At 35.6% G+C, this 25,169-nt stretch overlaps 1 protein-coding gene across 5 annotated transcripts in view; it reads left to right on the plus strand.

Annotated features, from left to right (window-relative positions):
• The window catches only part of NALCN (sodium leak channel, non-selective), a 228,482-nt gene that overhangs the window by 129,767 nt on the left and 73,546 nt on the right, over window positions 1-25,169 (plus strand). For all 5 annotated transcript variants that reach the window (XM_077173516.1, XM_054627926.2, XM_077173517.1 and 2 more), the window contains 2 exons: window positions 6,544-6,681; window positions 10,846-10,920. In XM_077173516.1, coding sequence (XP_077029631.1) covers window positions 6,544-6,681; window positions 10,846-10,920 — 213 coding nt within the window. The remainder of the gene's footprint in view (window positions 1-6,543; window positions 6,682-10,845; window positions 10,921-25,169) is intronic.

Raw genomic sequence — 25,169 nt, forward strand, 5'->3', positions numbered from 1 at the left:
CTTTTGGGTATAAATAATGGATATTTATGGGCATTACATTAATTCAGAACAGAACATTGAAAATCAGTGGAAATTGGAGCTAATGTATTTGTTGAAACACACTGTTCTGAATGAAAATAGTGCAATTTCTTTAATACTGGATTAGACTGAGTGTACATGGATTAATTCCAGTGACAATTTATTTGTTTCTGTCATTCCAGTTTGGTTATCCAATGTATCTATTTTAGTGGAAGTGCATTGGTTGGAACAATTAAATAACAATGAATAAGGCAGCCTCAAGGGTCATGCATTTAGCGAACAAAGTGTCTAAACAACAATTTGTAATTATCAAGCTGAAGTTGATCTATGGGAAGCTGGCCATCCAATGTGGAACAAAAAATGCCTACCCACAGGGAATAATACAACACCATGCTTTCTATTTTGGAAAACATGCTTAGAAAAGCAGCCACTAGAGTTAGATATTCAGTATCATTCATTAAATGCTGAATAAAAAAAAATAAAATAAAACTTAAGCTTTCCTAATTAAGTCAGGTCTCTAAATCAGGTGATATTGCCACCATATTCTATTCTCATTTCCCATGTACAACTTCTGAAAAAAACTGCAAGTTTCAAATTGCCATGGAATTTCGTTTTCAAATTATTTTATTATTTATGCAAAATGTCAGTGAAAGTCCTGAATGAATAATTGTAGTATGATCAAAATAAGACAGGATTGCAATCATCTTCACATTTTAACTAGATAAATTGATATAAGTACCTGAGAAAGATCCACTTGTAATGAAAAATGGCCAATTTATATCAATACATTAGTAAAGTTTTGGATTTTTTTGAGCATTTTAATCTGCTGCCATTTAAGCCTCAATAAAAGCTTCTAGCATATTGAATTTTAACAGGTATATGTAAATATTAAATACATGTTTTAAGAGTGAGAAAATATTTTTGCCAACAAATTATACAATGTTTTTACAAACAGGACATGTCTTTGCCCATCTATTTTATCACTTAAGTACTGGAAAAAGAGAAGAGCTGTTAACAACAATAGAAGAGTGTTACAGAAAAACTGAATTGAAATGTTTTCAATATTTTTTTTCATATGATAGCCAGAAGGATGAGTTCCTCTTTTTTTTTTTGATGTATTCAATTCACCCTGTTATATTTGTTTCAGAAGCATAAAATTTACAGTATGTGGTTTCTTTTTGTAGTTTTATAGTAAAGCATCTCTTATTAGGTTAAAAGTCAGTGAAAATTTTATACTCAAAATAGTGATTGATGGTGTGAAATGGTGGCATACTTCTGAAGGAGTTTGTCTTCCTAGCAAAGTCTGGGATTTCTCCAATTTTCTTCCCTGAAGAAAGATCACTGAGTCGGTTCGCAATAAGACAATTCTAATTATTTTCAGAACATGACTGAAGACATGCTATATAATATATGCGATCATATTAAGTCTGCAATACCAGAATTTGCTAGGATAAATGATAAGGAGCTTACCCTCAAAGAAGAGCAAACCTTAAATAGCCAGGATTGTTGTTGTGAGTTTTTCAGTTAAAAATACAGGGAGGACAAGCATGATAACAAAAATGGTGACACTAAAGGCTAAATTTTGAGTTTCTACATTAAAGTGCTTTCCACATTGAAACAGACGAAACCTAAAATCATTTTGAAACTAAGTGCTTTATAAGAAGGCACAGTATGGGTTTTGGAACAAATAGACCTCCTCCTTTTGCTAATGCCTCTAAATTGCATGTTTTCACATGGTTTCCTGATGAAAATCAATAGGCACAAGCTCACTGTTGCCATAGCTACTAATTTCACCCTTCTTTTGGCCATTACAACTTGCCAAATGGACTGGCTTTCTCTCTAATGCTAAGTACAAAAATATAGATGTTTGCTTTACTGTTTTTAACCATCTGCTATCTCTTATTTTTGCATGTCTTCTTGGGCTCCACATATTGAGCCATGAGGAAGGACGGGGTGGTGGGGCCCCCTGAAGAACACATAGGTGTAGGGTGGCTGCTAAGAAAATTCACTGTATGGAGAACAAAACACATTGTTAGTGTCTCTGACTTCCATGCCCTGGTTTCTTTTGAAGTTTGCAGCCTTGTGCCGACTGCTCTGTCTCAATTTACAAAGTTGGGAATGCTGCCCTTCTTTTAAACGGGTTAATACAAGATGAAAGCCAGGCCCAACTAATCCCAACAACAATTCCCCAGTTTTCACAAAAGCTAGTGGCTCCTAGTCTTGACCTTGAAAAAAGTTCATGATGTGAGATATTAGTTCAACCTTAGCAACACCGATTAAAAAAAAGATGAACAATGCAGTCTTAACTCTCTGATTCAGTTAAAATCTTAGTATCACTGCCACATTTTTAAAGGATGGCTACTCTTCTTTAGGGTGTTACTGAGTCCTTGTGACTGTGTCAGGAGGAAAACATAAGTTTCTGCTGGTAGGAGGATGTTGCAGCAATGTCCTAAATCCCATTAACTTAATTTGCAGAAGCAATCCCTATGATTGTAGAACTGCTTCCATGAATTAGGCCAGTGGAATTTGGTCCCTTAAATTTTGTGGGCAAGCACCAGTTACAAGAAAAGTACATTATAACTGTAAGTAGTAATTTGTTTGGCACCACCTCTGTAACAGTTGGACAAGATGTCAGAAATGGCACTTTGGCTCATATATTCTACCAAACCTTTGCCAATCTTACACTATAAATAAAAAGGTAGTTTGACTTCCATCATCAAACAGCTCATTAAGTAATAGGGCATAAATACTCAAAGTAATTGACAGTCTTTTCTATAACACAAATTAATTCAGAAAATCACCATTTGCATAAATTTCTAAGTCTCGTCTTCACAGATGTTGATTCTGTCAGCTAGTTGCATTTCAAATTAATTTTAAAATAAACAGTGGGAGGTACACCTTTCAGCTAAAAATAACTTGCTCCAAAGAAGATTGCTCGGTGCAAAGCACATATTCATTGTGCACTGCCTTATTTACTTAAAACTGATGTTTTGAATTATACTGGAATTTAATATCATAAAAAAATGCTTAAATTACATTGAAAGGCCATTTTATAAAACTATATGCTTTACTGAGAACTGGTTTTGATGGAAGATTAGATTTTTTGTTATTAAATTAATATCTTCTCCACATTAATTAATTGTGTTAATGATGAGTTCACAACATAATACTGAAGGTATTTTTATAACTTGAAAAATTGAGTAGAATATATATATATTTTTAAAGCAGTAAGCTGTGGTAATTAAGTGTGATTCAGAAGGAAGGATGCTGCCCTAGTTCAGTTATCCAGTCCCTCAGGTGTTTTTAAAGCCAGCAGTGGGGTGTGTTATTTAATGTAGTGCCCACCTCATGCTTCAGCAAGGAGTGCCACATCAATCAGGTATGATGGCCACTGGCTCTGAGTGCAGGCAATGGCAACTGCCTGATTTAGCTTCAGCTCCCCATCACAAAGGGAACCTGAGACATAAGAAGCAGGGCTGAACACTGATGGGGTCCTTGTATTCTTCACCCTAAAGCACCCCTGGCAGACCTAAAGGAGTTTTCTTCTTGTTTCATGCATGCTCAGCTGGCTAGAAAAGGCTTTTCCTAGATAAAGATCCCAAATGTTTCTTCTCTACATGTCTTTCATGGGGAGCAAATGATTCTCTAATAAGGAAAAGAGTTAGTAAAAGTTTGTAATTTTGCACAGTGTAGATTCTGTGCACATGGCTGGGAGGGGACGCACATTTGAAGGATAGATGTGGCTGCAGATTGGCAATGTGCTGGTTAAGGACAAGATCACTGGCAGAAACATAAAGCAGAGGGCACTGTGGAAATTTCAGCCCTTGTGCTTGGCCTCTCCAAATACTTGACATACCAAAGACTTAAACCACCCTAAAGAATTTACAGAAAAGTAGTTGCCAGCATTTTTCTCTGCTACTTCTAGTTCATGGTAGCCTTTGTCCTCTGTGGGATCTGCATGCTCAAAAGAAAGCCTGGGACTTTACATTTGGTCAAGATGTTTCTGGTGTAGAAATTAAAGTCTGATGTTTAACTTCTCTCTGAACACGTGTGATTTCTCATTTGGATGCCTTGGTCTGCTCCATGTTCACCTCAGCTTCACTTCTTGTAATTTGGACTTGTAGGCTTAAGCATCTCTGAAAATTTGATTAGCGTGAGTTCATTCTGAAAAGCAACTTTAAAAACAACAGTCAGACTTCTTGGTCTTAATCTAGTAGGGTGTTTGTGCTTCTGTCTACTTCAGAGTGCCACAGAACACAGCAGCAATAAGAAACCAAGGTGGACTTTGATGAGGGGCTTTTTTGTGTGAGTAAGCAGGCAAATGACTTATAAAACCCTCAGCAGCTAAATGTTTGTGAACCCTGTAACAGAGTAAAAATTCGTAGTTCTTCCTCCAAATATGACCTAGAGGCAGCATGATTCAGTTTCTGCACTTTAAAATATATGTTATTTAAACCAGCAGAGGAGAAAAAGCTTTACTGCTAGGATCCTATCTGTGGTCGGTGAAAGAATGGACAGGCAGTATCAGAGGTCTTCTGATACTGCTTAGAACCTTCTGCCACTTCTTTTCTGGTTCCAGTGAGCTTTCTCCAAGGTAATCCCTGGGCACAGACATGGAAATTGTCCTCTCACACTGGGCACTCCAAAAAGGCAGTGTCTTTTATGCAGTGCCTGTATAAAAAGATGCACTGGATTAGATTGTCCCTGCCTTACCCAGCCCTGTTACCCCATCTCAGAATGTTTTGTAACTGCAGGTCCTCCTTTCAAATTTTAGGCAGATAGCCCTTGATACAGACTGGATTTCACAATGCAGAAATAGCATATAGCAAGTCATGCCACATCCCCCTTCATATAGTTTGAACCAGCTTTCTGTCACCAAATATTAATGCTTGTTAGCCATAGGGATCTCTCATAGAGCCAAAACCAAGTGCTGTGTGCATGCACATGGACAGACTTCTCTAGAGTAAATTTTCTTTTACTGCAGGTGAGAAGTCACAATCTGGAGTGGACTCCCCTAAGGGTGGGGATATAACCTTAATGGTTTGGTTTAGAAGAAACATTGGAAGAAACATCTTATAGAAATCAGTGTTTTGTTTGAAAACTTGATAAACTTGATAAAGAGCCCAAACAAAGTATTTTCCTGCGGTTTATAATAATAATAATAATATAAATTTGGGGTCTCCCACACAGTTACTTTTCCCAGCAGCTTTAAAAATTAATTAGAACCATTTCATTGTTTCCCAAGCACATAAGTTTGTATAGCTACACGTTTTCAGCTTTTCCAACACAGGTTTTGGCCCAGGGTAAGTTGCAGTGAAGGGCTGTCTGGATACTGTTTTCTCACAGGTTTGACAAGAAGAATCCTTTTCTCTTTGTTGGCACAATGTGTTAATCTGCTGCTGCTGCTGGACACACTGAGCACAGATCTAATACATCCTTGCAACTGTGTTAACATTTTGAATTCTAGGAATCCTGTTAGCTGTAAGCTGCATTGTTGTTTTCAGTTTCTAACACTTTTTTTGTTTTGCATAAACTTCAGTAAGATACCAGCTTTGATCCTTTCTGTCTGGAAAGAGAATACTTTCAATATCAGGCAAAAGCAAAATAAACTTGTGCAGTAGTTTGGCCTCATTGAGACAGTTGAGACTGTCAAGATATTTCACTTTGATACCATACTTAAACTTCTGTTTCCTAGGCAGTGTGCATTCCTCAATGTCTGTGTAGGATGTACATCTTGCAGTTGCACATTGCTCATGCTGAGTTCAATTGTGTTTGGTGCTGTAGGCTCCAGCTGGGGTTTCAAAGGTGTCTGGGCTTATCTAATTTCTAAGGGTTCTAGGCTTATCTAATTTCATATGTTCCTATCACTAAATAAAGAAATTGTTTGAACCATTCCCATTATTTCCTCTATTTTTGATATATATACCTAGTCTCAAGGAGTTTGAAAATGTTGCAAGGGTAGTTCCACAAAAAATACTATTTAAAAAATATAGAGGAAAAATCTGACTGGCTGAATCAAGTGCAGGTGCAGAGAGCTTGCCATGTGTTGGTTAATCTTGTCTGTGGAGTCCTCAAATGCTTCTGCTATTAAGATAACATAATTTGTGGTCGCATTTAATTATAACACTTTATTATAGGTATATTTAGAGAGAGGAAACATAGAAGAGAAAGCATAATCAAAAAATCACAATACAGTATCATATTCAAAACAATAATCTCTGATGCTCAGGATATTTATCCTATTTTTTCGTCCATGAAGAAAACCAAAAGGTTCCTTGTATGTGCTAATGAAGCTAGGACTGTGTTAACAATTGAAGATTACAGTTCTGTCAAAGATCAAGCTATTTATTTCTTCTTTAGCTCATGAGTAGCCTTTTACTTGGCTTTAAAAGTTAAATGCATTTCTAAGGTTTAAAAAAGAAAACCAAAAGAGGTATGCATCTCTTTTAAATCAGTTTTAGGTATGTGTCAATAAAACCATATTAGTATAGTTCATTAATATGTTTGCAATATTATTTCTTGCAGGCATTCATGTCAATGTTTCAGATTCTCACACAGGAAGGATGGGTGGATGTCATGGATCAGACACTCAATGCTGTAGGACATATGTGGGCACCAGTAGTTGCTATTTATTTTATACTATATCATCTTTTTGCTACTCTGGTAAGTTTTCACTCACAAATGTGTTGTGCTTCATTTCATTTTGAATTACTGTCATAGCTCTTGTACTACTTATTATTCTCAGCTAGTTAAAACTAATTGATGCTCATTTTTAGCATAGGCAGCTTTTAGTTCATGGATGTGGTAGAATAAATTTACCCTTCAGCCACGTGACATGAGGTGGTGGCCTTTGTTCTGGTGTGAGGTGTTCTTCTTAGATCCAAGTCACACCACCAGACTAACAATATAATTGTTATCTGCCTTGTACCTTCACAGCTCTAATGATTTCAGAGCTAAGTGATTTTATTTGTCATTTAGAACTGGTCCCCTCAGCTTTCATTGCATTCTCTTGGTAACAGCAATTAAAGTGAGAAGTGTAAAACCTTACTATTTAAACCCTTAACTAGTCATCCCTACTGTCCTGTTGCCTGATACAAAATCAATGCATGGAAAATGTATGATATAGTATATCAAGCAATAAATGATAAGAATACGGCAGTTCCTGCATGCAAACAGAAATGTGGATTGTATAAAAAAAACAAAGAACAATTTTTTTTTTCTCTATGTATTTCATGTGTGATTATTACATTCTTTCATAGAGAAAATGGGAAGGAAAAGTCTCTTTGATTATCCTCTATCAATAAGGGCTTGTTACTTTATTTTAATACCCCACAGATAAAATACCACAATCAGGAAAATAATCATTTTATGCACCCTTTATTCACTCCTACTATGCTCATTTTTTATTTTCCATTCACTTAGTCTTATTTTCACTTTGTTCATTCCATTTTCTTTCTTTGCTCAGATGTCTACTTACTCTTCATAAGGTACTAATTGTATTTCTACAATCTCCACCAGCTTCTATTTACTTCTTTTACTTTACACTATATCCCATTTCACTTCTAAAGACTGAATAGTTGGACTACAATTGTGGGTGCAATGGATTCCTTCATATGGATTGAAAACTTGACGACTTTATAAATGGCAATAAAGTGCATTTCCTGCTCTTAGAGCTGCTTAATCACATAAAAGTATAAGCCAAACAAATGTATGTATAAGATATATAGGACGTGTAATTTGCTCACAAGGGTCAGAAAATGCAACTTTTCATGCTGGAGTGATCAGTTAAACTTGGGAATTGAGGTTATAAAGCAAAAAGAAAGTGAGTTTTTGGTCATAGATTTGAAAGCAGTTACTGGTAAGAGAATTTTATTGATGTTTTTTTGATTCTTCATCAAGAATATTTTCTAATCAGTAATTCATTTTTACTTCTTAGATGAGTATTAAGCAAGTCCATAAAGTAAAATTGTGTCAAGTGACCTCTCTGCTAAAAATTCACATCTTAATTGAGAAATAATTTAGCTGTAAGAGCAATTTTAGTATTCTGTTTTATGTTCCTTAATTTGAAAGAATCATCTGGGACTTCTCTATTTGTTTACTGAAAGCACTGGTTTTCCTAGGAGTGAAGTCACTTTTCTGTACACCATCCTCAGTTCTTTTTTAGGGAATTTGCATTTAAATGCACAGTCCTTGCTTTGCTCCATAAGGGCACACTTTTGTTCTCATGCACCTATGCAAATTCTACATGAATGAAAAAACCCTGCAAAGACAACTTTGCAGAATTATCTGGATTTATGAAATTTTGGTTTCAATTCTAAGATCTTCCTCAGACCTTGGAAGGGAAAACTATGTAGGACAGAGTTGTCTGTAGGCAAAAGAAATTTAAAACAAAATAACATGGAACTAGTAAGGGAGCATGAAAATGGTTGGGCTGCTACTAAAACCAAAAAGAAGCATTCTAAGAATAAACAGCCATCAGAGAATAACAAGAGTAAAGTCAAATGAAGAAATTACTTTCACCAACCAGAAAAGGGGGGACAATTAGAATTGAGAATGATAATTGCAGGCATTTGGCATAGCAGACTGTAGAGACTTGGAAAGAAATTAATCGGTTTCACATAAGAAGGCAAAGAAAAATTGAAGCCCAAAAAAGACTCACTCTCTTGGAAATAAGGACTATAATTAGTTGAGATGGTGGCAGAGGAAGTTAAACAAATAACAAGTTTTCATTTAAGTTCTCTTTTGTGGTACATTTTCTTTGGTTCTTGTTGGAAAAAAAAAACAAAAAGGGAGTTAATGAAAGTCTTGCCTTGATACATATCAGTGCATGAATCAGCAAGACTGTAAGGGATGATATATTTAATGAGTGCTGTACTTCTTTTTTGCATGGAACTGAACTTCCTTAACTGTTATGCTTTGAGCAGCATGTACTGAGTATCATATAATGAACAGGATATCTAAAGAAGCAAATCACCATACTGTAAAATCTTAACAGAATTATAGCAAAATTCTTCATTAGCAACTAGGGATCACAGTAGTTTTAAAATGCTTGTTGGTCAAAAGGAATGACAAAAGTCAGAGGGTCCACAAACAACCAGAAAGTTCCACTTGGCATGGAAATTAGTATGTTAGTCTGTGACCTACTATATAAGCACATGGCAGTGGGTTTTGGATAATGGAGTAAGGTGAAAGGTAAAAGAGACATTAAAGGGGTATAGATGAATTAAAGACAGAAAGAGAGACAGAAAAAGAGAGCAAAAGTGATCACTAGTGCTGCTTCCAGTGTTCATCCAGCTGGGGGGTTGCTGAGCCTGGTTTCAGCATTGTTCCAGCAGCATCAGTCTAAATCATGAGATGTCCAGGATCCTGGGGGTGATTATCCAGTGAGTGTTGATCCATCTGTGTGGATGGCCAGTATGGCCACTGGGATGTTCAGGATACTGGAGGGTGCTGCCTGGGATTCTTCTAATCCCAGCTAAAGCCAGCTTCTTGTTAAAAGAACTTTTTTTTTCTGAGCACTGACATTTTTTAAATTTATGGTCCAGAGTCCTTCCTATGTCTTCTGTACTTTTATAGTTTATGGAGGAAAAGAAAATCCTACCTTGGAATAAGATCCACTCAACTTAGATGCAATTTAAGTTCCAAACTCCTTGTCTGGTATATTAAGCCGCTTAAATTTCATCTTCTGTATAGGTGGGGAATAAATTTCCAGTGTGACAGGCAAACTTACACTTCATTTACAAGTAGTGGTGGAAGGATATGTTTTCTCTGGCTGTCACTCAGTGGTCCAAGACCACAGAAAAATTGTAGGCCTGTAACTCTTTTTTAAAAGTGAGTTAGGATACCTTCTGGTACCCCTCTGATATATCAGAAATTGGTGCTTGCCAGTAGAAGCTCAGTGCTTTTGAGGATGTTTGCATCGAACCTGAGACTAAAACCTTGGCAGTTGCTGGCAGCTGTTGACTTATACAAGTGTACATATATTTACTGCCTTAGATAGAAGTTGTCTGATAATATATGCTGAACAGTGGTATCCTCCCTCACCTACCATACTCCTAATTATCTGTCTGCTTCTCACCTATATCAGTCCCATTTCCAGCTTTGCCCTCTGGTCAGCATCTGTATGCAAGGGAAATGTAATAGTCTGATAGTGATGCACACTTTTTTCTCCCTGGGATTTTTCCCTTTAGAAATATATCTAAACAACATTTAATGTTGAGTAAATTGAGACACTTGATTTTCCTCTTCTGTGACATGAGTTTCCTGTACATGTGATGCATGCAAATAATGAACCAGCTTACTTTTCTTCCAGAATGGAGTTAGCTACTTTTCACAGAGGCACTCTGAGCATAAAGGAAGGCCATAAAGTAAATGACTGTCAGGTGACTAAAAAGTCACACCTTAATTGAAAACCACCTTAGCTTTACAAGATGTTTTAGGATTTTGCTTTGTATTTCTTTTATTATTGTTGTTGTTATTGTCATTGTTATTATTATTGTTGTTGTTTGTTGCTACTATGATTGTTTAATTTTCTCTTCATATGAAGTACATTTTAATGGGTATATTGTTAAACATACATAATTCATTGGTCATAAAACCTACAATTTAGCATTTTTAAACTCATAATAATTGTATGGTAAGATACAAAACAGTTTACTACTTGCAAAAGGCCTAGCAGATATATAGTAGCAAATGATATTAGTTCAACACATGTCAAAGGCAAGAATCCCATTTAAATCAGCAGGGCTGTCATTTTTCCATGTTGTTTAATAATACTTCTTTAGAAAAATAACAAACTTTAACAAATCACTTACAATTGTTTTGTAGATTCTACTCAGCTTATTTGTTGCTGTTATTTTGGACAACTTGGAACTTGATGAAGATCTAAAGAAACTTAAACAAGTAAGAACATATTTTTATTGTGCTTGAAATTAGTTTCAATAAGGCATTTTACTTTACTGGTATTTTGTGTGGCAAAAGCTGGGAAACATCTTCATCACAATGAACAAAACATTAAATGTGGAAGTAAATAGCAGTATTTTCTTAGATAGTGTACTGTCCCACCAACCTTAAGGAAAAATTAAGATATTGTAAAAGAGATGTAGAAATTTGGCTTAGTATTCAATCAAATTTAATTTAGATACTCTTGTAATTAAAAAAAAAATTAAAATCACAGATAGGCCATGTTTTTGCTTATAACCTAGTGAAAGATATCCCTCCCCTTGCTTTATGAGCACAGCACAGCTCCACTGCAGGGAAGAGTAATGGGAAGAGGGTCCACAGTTAGGAAGCAGCAGAGCACACTCAGGTCAATGTGTTAGGGGAGGGCTAAAGATGCTTGGAAGAGTTAACTTGCTTGATTGATTCTCTTCATTTGGGGACCAAGAAGACATTCTCTCATACCTGAAACCCCAAATGTCAATCCCATAAAACAAATGTACATAGAGAATTCAGGTTGGCCTTTCTGCCCTTGTGCTCAAACCACCAGAGAGGAAGGTATCCATAGTTTTTAAATAAATATATAGTTGTGCTTTAATCTGTACAAAGAGAAGCAAAGTCATCAACATTTCCCTATTTCACGCATGAAATAGCATGAGCTAACACATGGGACATTCTCCTGTAATATTTGGCTTATAGCCATCATTTCAACAGCTTTTTTTCATCTTTCATGTGCATTAGCAATTGCCATAGAATTAGGTTCATTCAATTCTTGAAAAATAATCACCCAGACAAATGAGATATTTTATGCTGAAGTTCTACATGACAATATTATATACTTTTATTTCTTCTTTAGAGAATTCAATGCAGAAATCAATGCTGCTTTTGCTGTTGCAGTATTAAATATCCATATGTATTGCAAACCTGAAATAAGTTAAAAGGACAAGTATTTTCTGTGACAATGAAACACAAATACTGCATTTCAGTTCATGAGTTTACATACGTGAGAGATCTTACAGATGATTGTGGGATGGTGGGACAGTCTTGAGTATGCAAACTGAGTAGGCCAAATCAAAGGCATTCATTTTTCTCTTTACCAGTCTCAAGAGGTAAAATGATCTGAAATGAAAATGGCTCAGATGTGTGGTAAGCAATGTCATATCATACTGATAATCTTACAGGAAATTTTTCATATTGTCTGCGTGAGTTAGGAGCACAAATCAATTTTCTGAAGTGAAGAGCTTGAGATGTGAAATCCAGTGGCTTTTGTGTGAAACATCTTTGATTCATAAACCACTTTAAAAGTCCACACCTTTGCCTATTAAATGGCAGCAGCATGGCTTTGTGCTTTAGCTGCTGGCTTTGGAAGTGGTGAACAAAAAGCAATAACGAGAGACCACCACTAGCAATGCTTGCCACATTTCAGTCTGAAATTTTATTAGCCTGGCAGGAATTCTGTCTCTGTGATAGCAACAGAGAACATTTAAATTCAAGACATAAATATAATTTTTTTTAAGATCTCTCAACTTCGTAGCTTTGAGACTGTAGCAGTATAACTACATCAGAGTGGTTCTGGGCCAAACAAAACTTCTGCCCCAGCCACCAGACCCTCTAGCTACCATCCCACTCCATGACCCAAGAAGGCATCTAACCAGATCACAGCACTTTGCCATTGGAAATACCCGCTGAGTTGAATGCCATAATGGTATATGGGTTCTACATGCATTATAAGGCATATTATACACCATTCTGATGCATGAAAATGTCCAAGGTGGCTGACAGTGGTTCATTTGTACTTATGTTTTTGAAATGTTTTCTTGAGCAGTAGTGGCTCTGTTAGCATTCAGAAACACATAATCACAAGAGCGATTATATGTAGGTGCTTTTTATTGAAGAGCTCTGGGTGTCAGGGGTATTCAACCCAAATCTGACTCTGATATGCATTCGGGATGAACATGTTTTTATATTCTATCGTTATATAACTTTCATGTTAATTATTAAACTTATATTGCTCGATTGTATACAAAGATTTCAGCCAAGCATGGCTCCTTGTGGCCCACCTTTAAATTTCTAACATAGTTTCTCATGATTTTTCTTATTATTATACAATAATTATATTTAATTACTAAACAATTATCACATCTAACAATTATATCATTTATCATACTGCTTACGCAGGTGCAATGATCTGGCAAAACACAAAGCCTAACATTTTCAGAGTCTATCTTTAACATTTTCCAGGGCCTCACTATCAGCTCCTCATAGAGTATTACTCAGTTCTACTGAATGCATTCCCTTCTGGTATTTTATGCAAACAAATGGATGTTGTACAAAGTGTTGCATATTTTAAAAATTCCTAAGGTGAAAAGAGGCAAGGGGTCAGTTCCTGGAGCTCAATGATATGAGGTTACTGGAATGAATGTACAGCTGCTAGAACAGAAAAGGTTTCCTGAGGGGTAAATATGATGGTATCACAGGTTCAGTGCTGACAGTGACTGTGCTCTACTGTGCTGAAATATTGCTTGTCTTATCTCAGAAGATAAAGCAAGAAAGAGTTTTCTTAATTGAATGATATTTTGAATTTTCAGTTTAAAAATGGACTTTAAGAATAAGCAGGATTGTAAGGTAATTGTTATGTTCTAATCAAGACAATTTCTATAAAAAATAAACCTGTATTGCTGCACAGAAAATTTTTTGACATCTATAATTAAAAGATGAATAGCATTCTAAGAGAGAAGTCAAATAATTCAAGCTGTTAATGTAAAAGACATTCATTGGTTGAAAATTATGACATTGTAATGCTCTCTCTCCTTGGGGATGTATGTTTTTCCCTGCCTTTACAGGCTGTAAAGCTCAAGTCCCAGGGCATTTTCAGATGATGAAACACTGAATGATTTTCTAGGAAGGAAGGAGAATATATCTGTGGCAGAAATCACACCTGCCTAATAATCCCTTTTGAGCTGTGTTCTTATTAGTTATGGCTTAATTTCTTTTCTGGAAATTGATAAGAAAAATGTTATTACTTAGCTTTCAGATTACTGGTAAAGGACTAATTAGTTAATGTTTGCAATGTACTCTAGAAAGTAAAATAGTATGTAAACATTTAATATTCATGTTGTTTCAGTAAATGTATTTAAATATGAATAAATAAAAGCAAAAATGCATTAAAAGACTAGGAGATTCTAAGATTATAATATAATTTATTTAAAAGAAAGTAAACCTTTAGAATTAAATATGCCAGTACAAATTTAGTTAAGGATATACGTCATGATTCAGTTTTTAATTACCCCATTCCATAATATTAATTCCAAAAGTCTTGCCTCAATGCAAAGAGTAGATAGAGATTATTTTAATGAGCCACTAGTCCATTTATTGTGCAGTGTGTGTTCCTGTGCATTATTTATTGCACAGTATTCATTTACTATGAATACAAAACTATTAATCTCCTTTCTGGCTTTTATGGTACCCCTCATAAGTATGTAGAACAGACATAAAACTTGGGAAAGATTAATTTAAGTGATTTACTTAGCAGCACAGGTACACATAAGAATAGAATCTGCTTTCCTAAGACACCATTCAGCTGGTTTAAGAACAGAATAATTTTCTTTATCCTTATAGCTCTAATGATTTGCAATGCATCTCCCAACCTCTGCCACATCTCATCCTCTTGTCTATGTCTGCCATCATAGCTCAAGTGAAAAGTGTTTGTGCCATAGCTCATAGTCACCATCTAGCTGTGCAATAAACTTGACCCTCCACAGTGACCCAGGCTGACCCTAACACTCTACTGAGTCTCCAGGCATGACCGTGATCCTGCTCATCTTGCATGAGGCCCTTTCCTTGGGCCTTCAGTACATCAGTTATACAGATGATATCAAACTTAGGCACAAGAAATCTATCAACTACAAAACTACAATCCTGAATTCCTTCTCACCTATGCCTGTCTTCTCCACACGCTCCCTAAACTATGGTCCCAAAGTTCTAAAAGAAACTGAGAGGATTTCTTTGATGTCTTCTGCCTTTTGTGATAAAGCATTGACTTTCTTTTTAGAAATTCATCACCCTTAACAGATTTTGAAGCATGACTTTCTCTTGCAGCAGCTGTTTTAACTTTTCCTGTTATATTTTCCACATATTTACTGATTCCACTGCTACATATTTTTATCAATTTGCCTATATCAAGTCAGACTGATTAGGTTCTCACCTCTCATGCTCTACCCTGAATCCCTCTTTTAAAGTTACTCACATTTGCCACTTTCCTTTCCTCTCACTCCAGAGCTTATTTAGGTTACAAATTATCTACCACTGCTGTATGTCAGCCTTGCTATCTCTGAGATCCTTTAGAAGTCTTGAGAGAGTGCTATCAGGTGTTAGGGAGTAACAAATTGGCCTTGTGTCAGTTACCTTCCAAAAACTTTCCTCTGACATTTTTGTAGATCAGTCTTTGGCAGAGTTTAGGGCCTTCTTTGACCCTGTCTGTGGCCAACACTCTTTATTTTAATTTCTTGCTTTGGTTTTATTTTTCAGAACACAATTAATAGTCTGTTTCTCTTTTAGACTTTCTGCTTTCCTTGTGTTCTTAAAAGCTTTCTTATTAGAGTTTATTTCTTTAGAAACTATTCCCTCAAAGTCTTTAATGATCTGCCATTATTTTTATACCAAAAAAGCTCTAAAATTTATGTTGGGGTTTTGTTTTATCAATCCTTTGCTTAGCAGATGGCTTTCTTTTCTGAAACATATCCATTTACTTTTAAGTCTTCTTTGCACTCATTTTTACATTGCTGGTCTTGTTGACCTTCTTGGAGTTTTTTCTGTAGCTGGTAGATAAAACACGGTATCTCTGCTAATAAAACAGGATATTTAAAGCTACTCCATACACCTGCCCTTCCCAGATTCTGTCATTTATCCATTCCTTTAAATTTCTTTTCAAAAGCTTTATGATTTTAAGTATTTTTTTCATTTAAATTCAGTGTAATAGATAGATTTGACCTTCTACTTGTTAAGTAAGATCTGAATATAAACCAATTTTATCACTGTTACAGAAGAGCTTTTTGATATTTATGCCATATAATAGATCTTGCCCAGTACTAAACCATGAGATACTTCTTCACTTAGTTGTTTTCTGGCTATGTAAGTCAGCAAGGAGTCACTTATGAGTAAAAAGTTAATATCTTTCTTCTTCCCTTTCCTAAACACACATGAGGGTAAATAAAGGCTTTCCAGTGTTATTACTGCTTGTCTTTTGGCTTTGAGTACTATTTTGCATTTTGAAATTACTTTATAATCCTCATTTACACATGTGCAGAAAATTTCTTCCAGTTCGAGACACAGTTTAAATGCACGTGGTTCCTGTGCTGGTTTTAAATGCATTTACCTTATTCACTACATTGATTGAAGAATTTCTGTAACATATAGCACCAGTCTTTCACTGGTGCCAGGTACTCTCCACCTGGATAATACGTTGCCTGTTCTGCATAATCTGATTCTGTAGGATTCTACTGCCTGTTACTTCGACCAAGTTCCTGAGATGTGTTTTGTGTCATCATAGTGGGATTTTAATAACAGAAATTCTAATGCAACTATGGGGGTTTTTTAAGTTTTTTTATTAATATAAAAGCCTGTACATGTATTATTCTTGTCTAGTTTTATGCCCTCTCCTTAATATGCCTTTATTTTTATGGGTTTTTGTTTCCTATCAGAATGGTTTAAACCTTCAGGTTTCCCATAGCTTCATTCTATATGGAGAAACTCATGTTTGCCTTGTTGACTACTCTATTCTGAGCTTACTCTACAGTTTTAGTACCTGCTCCTTTAACAGCTTTTGCAGCCAGTGAAGTTCCTTAAAAATTTTATGCAAGTTTGAACACCTGGGTAGAATTCACCTCACTTCACCAATATATTATAACATTGTATGTGTAGTTTGAAATATTCATGTGGATTTCCTTCTCTAGTCACTGAAGACTAGCAGATACTTTTGGAGGGCAATCTTGAGAGACATTTTTTAATAGGGCAGCTGCAGGAAAATTTGAAGCCACCCCAAGCCACCCTCACTGTATGAACTATCATCCCTTCATCTGCAGCATAATCTGTGGTTTACAGCAATGAAACCTTTATGGCATTGCTTCTCAAGTGCATATCCCACCTTTCCTGGGAAAGCAGACAGGAAATAAGACTAGTCTGTCTTTGATCTGTTCTTATATCTCAGAACCCTTTGGCTGGTCCTTGACAGAAAAAGGGTACTGGACTGATGGACCTTTGATCTAACCTAGTGCACTCATTCTTACACCCCTGGTGTTTCAGAATCTGAACTGGATTTCAGAAAAAAATTGCAAATACCATAAGGATGAACCCATTGGTGGCTAAAACCATGTGCATGGTCATTTTACTGTTTTATAATTCCACAAGGGAAAGAACAAGCATCTCAAGCATCTCTGAGAATGAGCTATGGTCTGACTTCCTTGATCATGAAATCTTACCTCTGTAATCCTATTTCCTGGAATTCCACCATAAAACATATGTATTTTTTATATCTATATATAATTCTAATAATATAAAATATAAAATTTTCTTTGTTTACCTTATGCTTGTGATAACAAACCCAGCTTACCTCACTAACTTTGGAGGGTTTATCTTAGAGTTTGTGTCAGACAAGATTATTGTGTCCCTATTTTCCTACTGGAAAATCAAAGCTGAATTGACATTTGAAATCCCCAGGTTCATACACAAATTCCCAGCATGATCAAGAATCAAAAAAAGTCAGGTTTGGGTCATAGACCCCTTGAATCAATCAGGAATATACATCCACTCTTAAATTGTTGAAATCTCACACAAGTGTAGTATTCTGCTTGAAAGAGAAAATCCCTTAAGGAAGATCAGATTTCTGTCATATCACACACATGCTCACTAGTGCACACTCACAACAGTACAAATGGCATCCATTACTGAAAATATTTTCCCCATTCCTTACTACCTGGCCACAGAAATTCTTGGAGGAGTAAACAACAATATGCAGCAGGGACATTTTTCTTCTAATTTGATTCAATTCGTACACTCACCAATGAAGGTACTTGTCAAATGTACAGGTTCCTTTCCCTCCAGTTCTGCTTCACACCATAAAATACATATCATATTTATTTTCTCTTAAATCCGTATCATACAGCAAGTGCTTTAAGAGATATATATATATATGTATATGTGCCTATAGATCATTTTATATATACACACACCTATATATGATGGTATGTATAGGTATATATACCTATATATCATGGTATGTATCTATTTCTAAATATAGTATACATTTTTTTTTAATGAGATGCCTTTAGAATTATATTTGAAAAGTAACAAATTTTTACCATGTTAATTTTTTCTCGTAAATCTCACTTTTAACTCTTTGATATTGAAAGCAGAAATTTTCATTAAGAAGCTTGGAGATAATGATAGATTCTTTTCTGCTTCTGTCTGCTGAGATAGATTCTTGTTTTCAAGAGTATTTAATGTCTGAACACTTCAATTTGATGCCAGTGGTTCAGAGTCACATTTTGAAATGCTTAGAAGCTTTGGAAAAAAGAGGCAGTTAAGCAAACTTTAGAGGTCTTTGCAGAGCTTTTACAGCAAAAGCATAAAAGAAATAAAAGGAATCCATTAGGCAATCTATCTCATAAAAAGGAGCAGTTGCAGTAGAATAAAGTAAATTAGGACCTGAGTGCTGTCAAAAATGGCAGAGCTATCATGGAGTCTCATTCTATAATGCTTAGAGGTTTTTGTTGGTGGTAGTGGTGGTGGTGATGGTGATGGAGGCAATGTGGAAGTCTATACTGGAATCTACTGCCACCTAATTGTCCAGAATATGGCACCACAGTATAGACATCTTTGAAAAGAATATAAAAAACCTAATAAATATTTATGTGTTAATCCCTCTTATCTTCTCTATTTTTTCTGTTCTTGTTGTCAGGGAAACATAGCAATTAATCATTTTTTGTTATTACTACACAGTTACTTTTCCTTCTTCACTACTCAAATTAAAAAATCCCTGATTTAGAATAAGACTTTCAGGAGCCTACTATCTAAAGGGAGAGTATCTGATGTCTGAACTTTGGTAAAGATAATTCTAGCACATGTATTCTAAATATGAATTTGACACTACTTCCCTTTTATGCAAGAATACATAAGTGGAATTTTGGTTAATTTTAGTCAAGACAAAGCAAGTCAGTCTCTAAAGAGATAGTGCTGAGTCCTTCTACATTTTTCTCTAAAGTGCATTTGAATAGAACTTTCAAATCAAATATTTATATTAAGTAGAATAAAATATTTTTTATTGTTGCATGACTGATCACCACAATATCCTGTTGATTTTTGAAAACTTATATATACTTATTTGCTTATAGAGTTGGAATTTTTATTAACTAAAGCAGTATTTATATGCCAAACAATCCAAACTTACATCCCCAGAGCAAACATAAAATTTTCTTACTGTGATTCCTATAGTATTCAGCTTTGTTTGTCTCTAAGCCAGAGAGAAGAAGCACAATTTGTACTTTTGATCCTAAATTCATGTGCAATCATTTGTTGATTTTGCAATTATTACTTTGATTCCAGTGTCTGTGCTTTTCATTGCTAACTCAGAGCAATTGGATTCACATTTTAATCCATGTTAATAATTCTCCCAAGAGTAAAAATTTTTATGCACTTAAATGCTATTATTTATAAGAAATAAGTAAGATTATCTTCTGACATACACTGAAAAAAATAAATTATGATAATACTGTATGCTTATGCAGTAAGCATCATAACAAAAGTTATAATGTTTTTATATTTAATCTAGCTCTCAGGAGTTTAGAAGCAACTATCTTCAAATTTTTGAACACTTATATTCAAGGAAAAAAATTCTCATTCATTTAGATAAAGGTTGGAGTTTTCTAAAGTGTCAAGGGACAGGATTCATGTCACTTTGTTAACTGTGCAAAAAGTTAGGCATGTCATCTAAGCTAGTGATCTGCACTTGCCTGTAGTCATTGTTACCCTCCAGGGAATGATTCATCCCATCCAAGTAGGGTGCTCTCTATTTTCTGTTACAGGGGAAGTCTAGACAGTTAATTAGGCAAAATGCCTGATTTTCAGTGGATAACATTAAACGACATAAATACCCAAGTTTAATGAATTAGGAGCTTGTGTTTCATTGGCATTTAATTGCATGGGTGCTTTCACATTAATGAAGCAAAAAATCATAGTGTGTAACAGCAGGCACCTTACTGAAGTGCCTAGGCTGGGATCCTAATTTAGGTTAGAGACTTAGATGGTAATGACAACAAAGGATAAAAGTCAACATTCAAAGCTGGTCATCTTTCTTCACTCACAGCAGAAAACAAAGCCTGCATTTGTGAATTTAGGTACATAAAATAGCAGGTCCCTGGCATTGGCATTTCAGTTAGTTTTTTAAAGGAACGTGGCACAAATTTAACAGGATCTTTGTAGAGGTTCCTGACCTCCACCTGAGTTGGTTCAGAAGGCAGTACAGGCCCTGTCTCACTTGAGGAGCAAAAGGTATGCTGAGAGGCAAAAGCAGAGCAGCCTGTGTGAAACCAGACATTCACCATTTGCTATGGGAATAGGTCAGAACTGTTGCTGTCGCACATTTTAATGTCTTCTACTAAGACTTTGTAGTTATGTTTGGTCTTAAAAGACAAAGATACAAATAATTGCTTCCCCAGAGAATGAGGCTCTCACTGCTGTGCCAAGATTTTGAGGATATCCATCTTATATTCTCTGCAATGATATGTTAACAACGGTTACTGAATCTATACCAAGACACTGGAATTCCTTTTTTGAGTTTACTATGTTGTTCCAGTATTATTCTTGCCAATGTGCTTATCACCTTTCTCCACTCACCACCATTATGATTCCCATTTTCTCAGCTGCTGCTTTTTTTCTTTCACATCCAGAAACAGTTAGTTCCATCTTTCCTTCGCATTAGGCCATACATTTCTTAGTCCCAGTGATCACTTCTCTAAGGTCATTATCAAAGGAGTTTACTTATCCATCCACTGTTGGAAATTCGCAAAACAATAATCTATTCATTAGGAGAGCTTCCATAAATCCACAGATGCAGCACTGGTTTCTTTAAATCTCTCATTTTTAAGCGTATCTCTCATTTTGCAAGTTGGGTCTTGCTCTGGGAGTGTTCACTCCTCTCTTTTTTGGACTAAAACATCCTTCTAATAATCTTTTATAAGTGTTTCTGTGTCCCAGGCAAATACCTATTGCTGAAATTCATGATGTGAGACAAAGCTTTCACACAAACTAGGTTTCCAACATGAGAGTAACACTAATAAAGAGATAAAAATGTTTTAATAATGCTTTCTAGAATGAAATACAGAAGTCAGGTCTGCAGCCCAATCTTCTATTAGCTATTTTGTCTCTTGCACACATAGCATCTTTCTGCTTTCAGTGCTTGGGATGGCTGCAGAATTTAACTCATTTTTAGGTTTGAGGATTTTTGTTCTTGTTGTTGTTCTGTTGAAATTAGATACCAGGAAGAGAAGGCCAAGGTTTTACTACTGACCTCTTGACTATAAATTCATGATGACTGGTGAAGAGTCATCCTGTATATTTATGTATTTTCATTTTTTGTTTGCTTTTTTTACTATTTCTAGATACTAAGCTGTGCAATTTGGTTTATATACACTCTTGCCCTTCAGATATTCATAATGTCTTCACGTAAAGCAGTTCTAACAACTGAAACAGTGAAATTTTTTTGTTTCTCTAGTGAAAATTCATGCTATTTTTATAGCTTCTGCTAGATGCTCCTGCTGCTGCCTTTTTATATTATTGTCTTTAGAACAAATAAAGGGAGCAGCCTGAAGTAAGTGCACTGCTTATTTTTCTTTAGCTGTGAGCTTCTAAGAATAAATATTTCTGCATTCATCCATTAGTTTTTGTCAATAAGTCATAATTAAGCCCCTGTGTGAGCCTTACAGAGGTGAGGGCTAATAGAAAGGTGTCTTCAGCAGAACTTGTCATAGAAAGAAGATGGGTTAAAATCTGACTGTCAGCCATGTTCTCCAGTACTATGAATGAGGCCAAGTTCTACCTAACCTTGGTTCTGGTAGGAGAGGAAAGCTTGTCTGCTATGAAGGATAATTGAATGTATAATTATGGCATCATGGGATACCAGAAGCAGTACAAAAAAACCCACTTTTTCTTAATGTGGATTTAAGAGTTAAGAAAATATAATCAAGCTGTTTGCAATGGCTCTAGGAACTGAAACTGTTAGTGGTGTCTGTTATTTTTAATCTTTGAATAGTGATATCAACAGATCTGCATCAAGCTTCTCTAAAAAGCCTTCTTGATGTCAGAAGAAAATTATTTTCTGGTTCAGTTCTAAGAGATCAAACTTTCAGAGCTCATTTGCTGAAGCTGCAGCTTGTATAAGAGTTCAGGAGTTGTAACAGATTTTCTCCATGAGAGCCACGATGGGATTTACATTTATATTTGGCACTACTCATATTTTCTGTTTCAAATGTGTTTGCGTTAAAAAACTGACTTGAAAGCCTGTAATGCATTTAAGTATTAGTGAAGATAAGTGGAAAAAAATACTTGCGGAGACTTGTTGAAAGCTGCAATTTGTAAGAGATGGTAAGAATTTCAACAGATACCTTTTTATCTTTAAGGTGTGACTGAGAATGCATATTTTTATGCTTATGTGTGGGAATTTCCCTGGCTCTCCCTAATCTTACAGTATTGGGACAATTTTGACTCAGCATGAGCAGGGGCAGGAGAAAGTAAGATCTTTCACAGTGAGAATAGAGGATCATTAGGGTTGGAAGATCATCTTGTCCAAGCATCTTGCCAGGGTAAAAAAGTAGATTTATCTACTTTAATATTTATCTTCTAAAACATACAAAAAAACCTCTGAATCAGATGTATTTTGGTTATACAGTCAGTGCCTTGGGGTAGTTAAAAAGCTTGCAATGTGCTACAGTCCATTCTGCGCTAAAAATAACGTGAATTCAGGGAGGATGAGGTACCCTCTAGGCAGTAGTATAAGCAATTATGTTGAGGGCAAAAAAGCACTGATCAAAATGTCAGGACAAACTCTTCCCTCTGCACTTGTTTCCATGCTCTTTGAAAAGAGTATAAGAAATTTTAGACCTCCTGAGTGTACTTGCAAATGTTTGTTTTTCTATTCTATGCATCTGATTATCATATCCTAAATGTGTATTTTGGGTCTGTTTACCATAAAAACATCGAATATATTTTTGCTCTCTAATACAAGCAGCCTGTGATTTTGGAACTACACAGGCATACACATATGTGCCAACCATTTCAGAATCATTAAAGTTTTTCTCCATTTCAGGTCCTGCAAATACCTAATGGTACACATGCATAGGTCAATGCAGGTGTGCACATATGCACCTACACATAACAAAATTGTCAAATATACAAAGTTTTTCAAAATGATCGATTTTTATGGTTTGCAGAACAAGAGATTCCTTTCAAAATCATGCCAATTTTATGAAAGTGCTGAATATATTCCCAAATCTTAAAAATGTACATGTATGCCTTATAGCCTTCTTTAAAGCAAAATCCTTAAATCCTTAACATCTCCAATAGTGCCTCTAATGAGCTTCCTTCTGTTTAGCACTTTTTTCCTCCCATTGAGCCTGTCTTAGTTCCACAATATTATCTCATCCATTTTCATCCATGAAATGATATGGAGTAACTACAAATCTTGTTTGTATTGGCAGTGGATTGTCCTACTAAAGACTTATTTTTGGTAACTCAAGAGTACTGTTTGAACATAAATCCTTTCAGACCCCTACACTAAAATTACTTATTTTTAAGTGTGGTGTTGCCTGGTATTCAGCATGATGGTCACTGACATAAGAGGAAAACCTCACATCCTAGTAACCCATATCTTCATGCCTCTCCAGTTATGTCACTAAATCACGGACTCTTCTGAGCTGATCCTTGTGAGATGATCCTTGTGAAGGGATTCACAAGGATCATCAAGTCCAACAGAGAATAGCCCATAATGGGATATACCCTGCAGCCTTAGCATATTGCACTCTCACTATCAGTGTCACCTGAGAGTGGAACCAAGGCATTCACAATTGCTTGGCAGTTCCTTGTGACCAGTGATTGGCAGAATTTCACCATATATGTTTCTGGCTAAAAAAAATAGTGCCAAATAGCAATACAAAAAATTATTAATAAGCTTACTGCAGAAGAATCTCTAGGCTTGGAATAAACCAACAGGTCTTCTGGACAAAAGCAAAGGTCTTCCTGGATCAATGTATAGTTCCTTGACAGTGGCCAGAAAAATGTGTTTAGGAACTAACACAAGAAAAGGGAAATCACAAAGGGATATTTCTTTCTCTGCTGATATTCCATACTTGAGTGATAGTCACTTTCCAGGGACACAGGAAATTCCAGTGTCCTACATGATGTATCTTTGTCTAGTAGTTCTTGATGGATTTTTTTTCTTGCTTGTTAAATCTGTTTTCAAAAATGTATATATTCTAGCATTTACTACCTTCAGTAGCAAAGATAAATTTAACAATGCACCTTGTGAAAAGATATTTCTTTTTCAACTAATGAGCCTTCCACTTGATTTTTTCATTTGATGCCCTCTAGCCTGTGATGTTCAGTCATTCCACTCAAATGCTTCTTCAGTGCTCTGTCTTTCCTACAGTGCCTGTTATTACTTCCTGTGTTTTATGTCTTTGTGCACCTGTACATTTAACTTCAGAATCAGACCAAAGTTTCTTTTCACTGGGTAACTGTATTTTAAGTGATCTCCTTTTGCAAGAAAATTTGGCAGTTAAACTAACACATCTTGGAAAAAGTCACGCTTCATATTTTTTACAAACCTCCTATTTTATTGTTGTTTTTTCAAAGTAAATAAGTCAGCATGTGAAATTACTAGGATAGAATTTCTGTGATGTCTTTTCTTGAAAGTTTTCTTGTTTTATTTTTAACAAGAATTCCAATACCTAGTCCATAATAGAAAAGTACCAGGAAGTCCTGTCTCCCTGCATGCAGCTAGCTTGCTGGTGTTTCATTGGTCCTGCTTTCCATGGGTTTAATATTTTGCTTTCCCTTTGTCTTCACTTGCTCTCCTTAGATCTCTTTTCTGGTGAGGCAGCTTAGTATTGGAAAGCAGGGTGTTTATAGGGGAAGTCTAGGCCATCCAGATACCGTCCTTATTCATT

This window comes from Agelaius phoeniceus, chromosome 2 (genome assembly GCF_051311805.1).
Source record: "Agelaius phoeniceus isolate bAgePho1 chromosome 2, bAgePho1.hap1, whole genome shotgun sequence".
NCBI lineage: Eukaryota > Metazoa > Chordata > Aves > Passeriformes > Icteridae > Agelaius > Agelaius phoeniceus.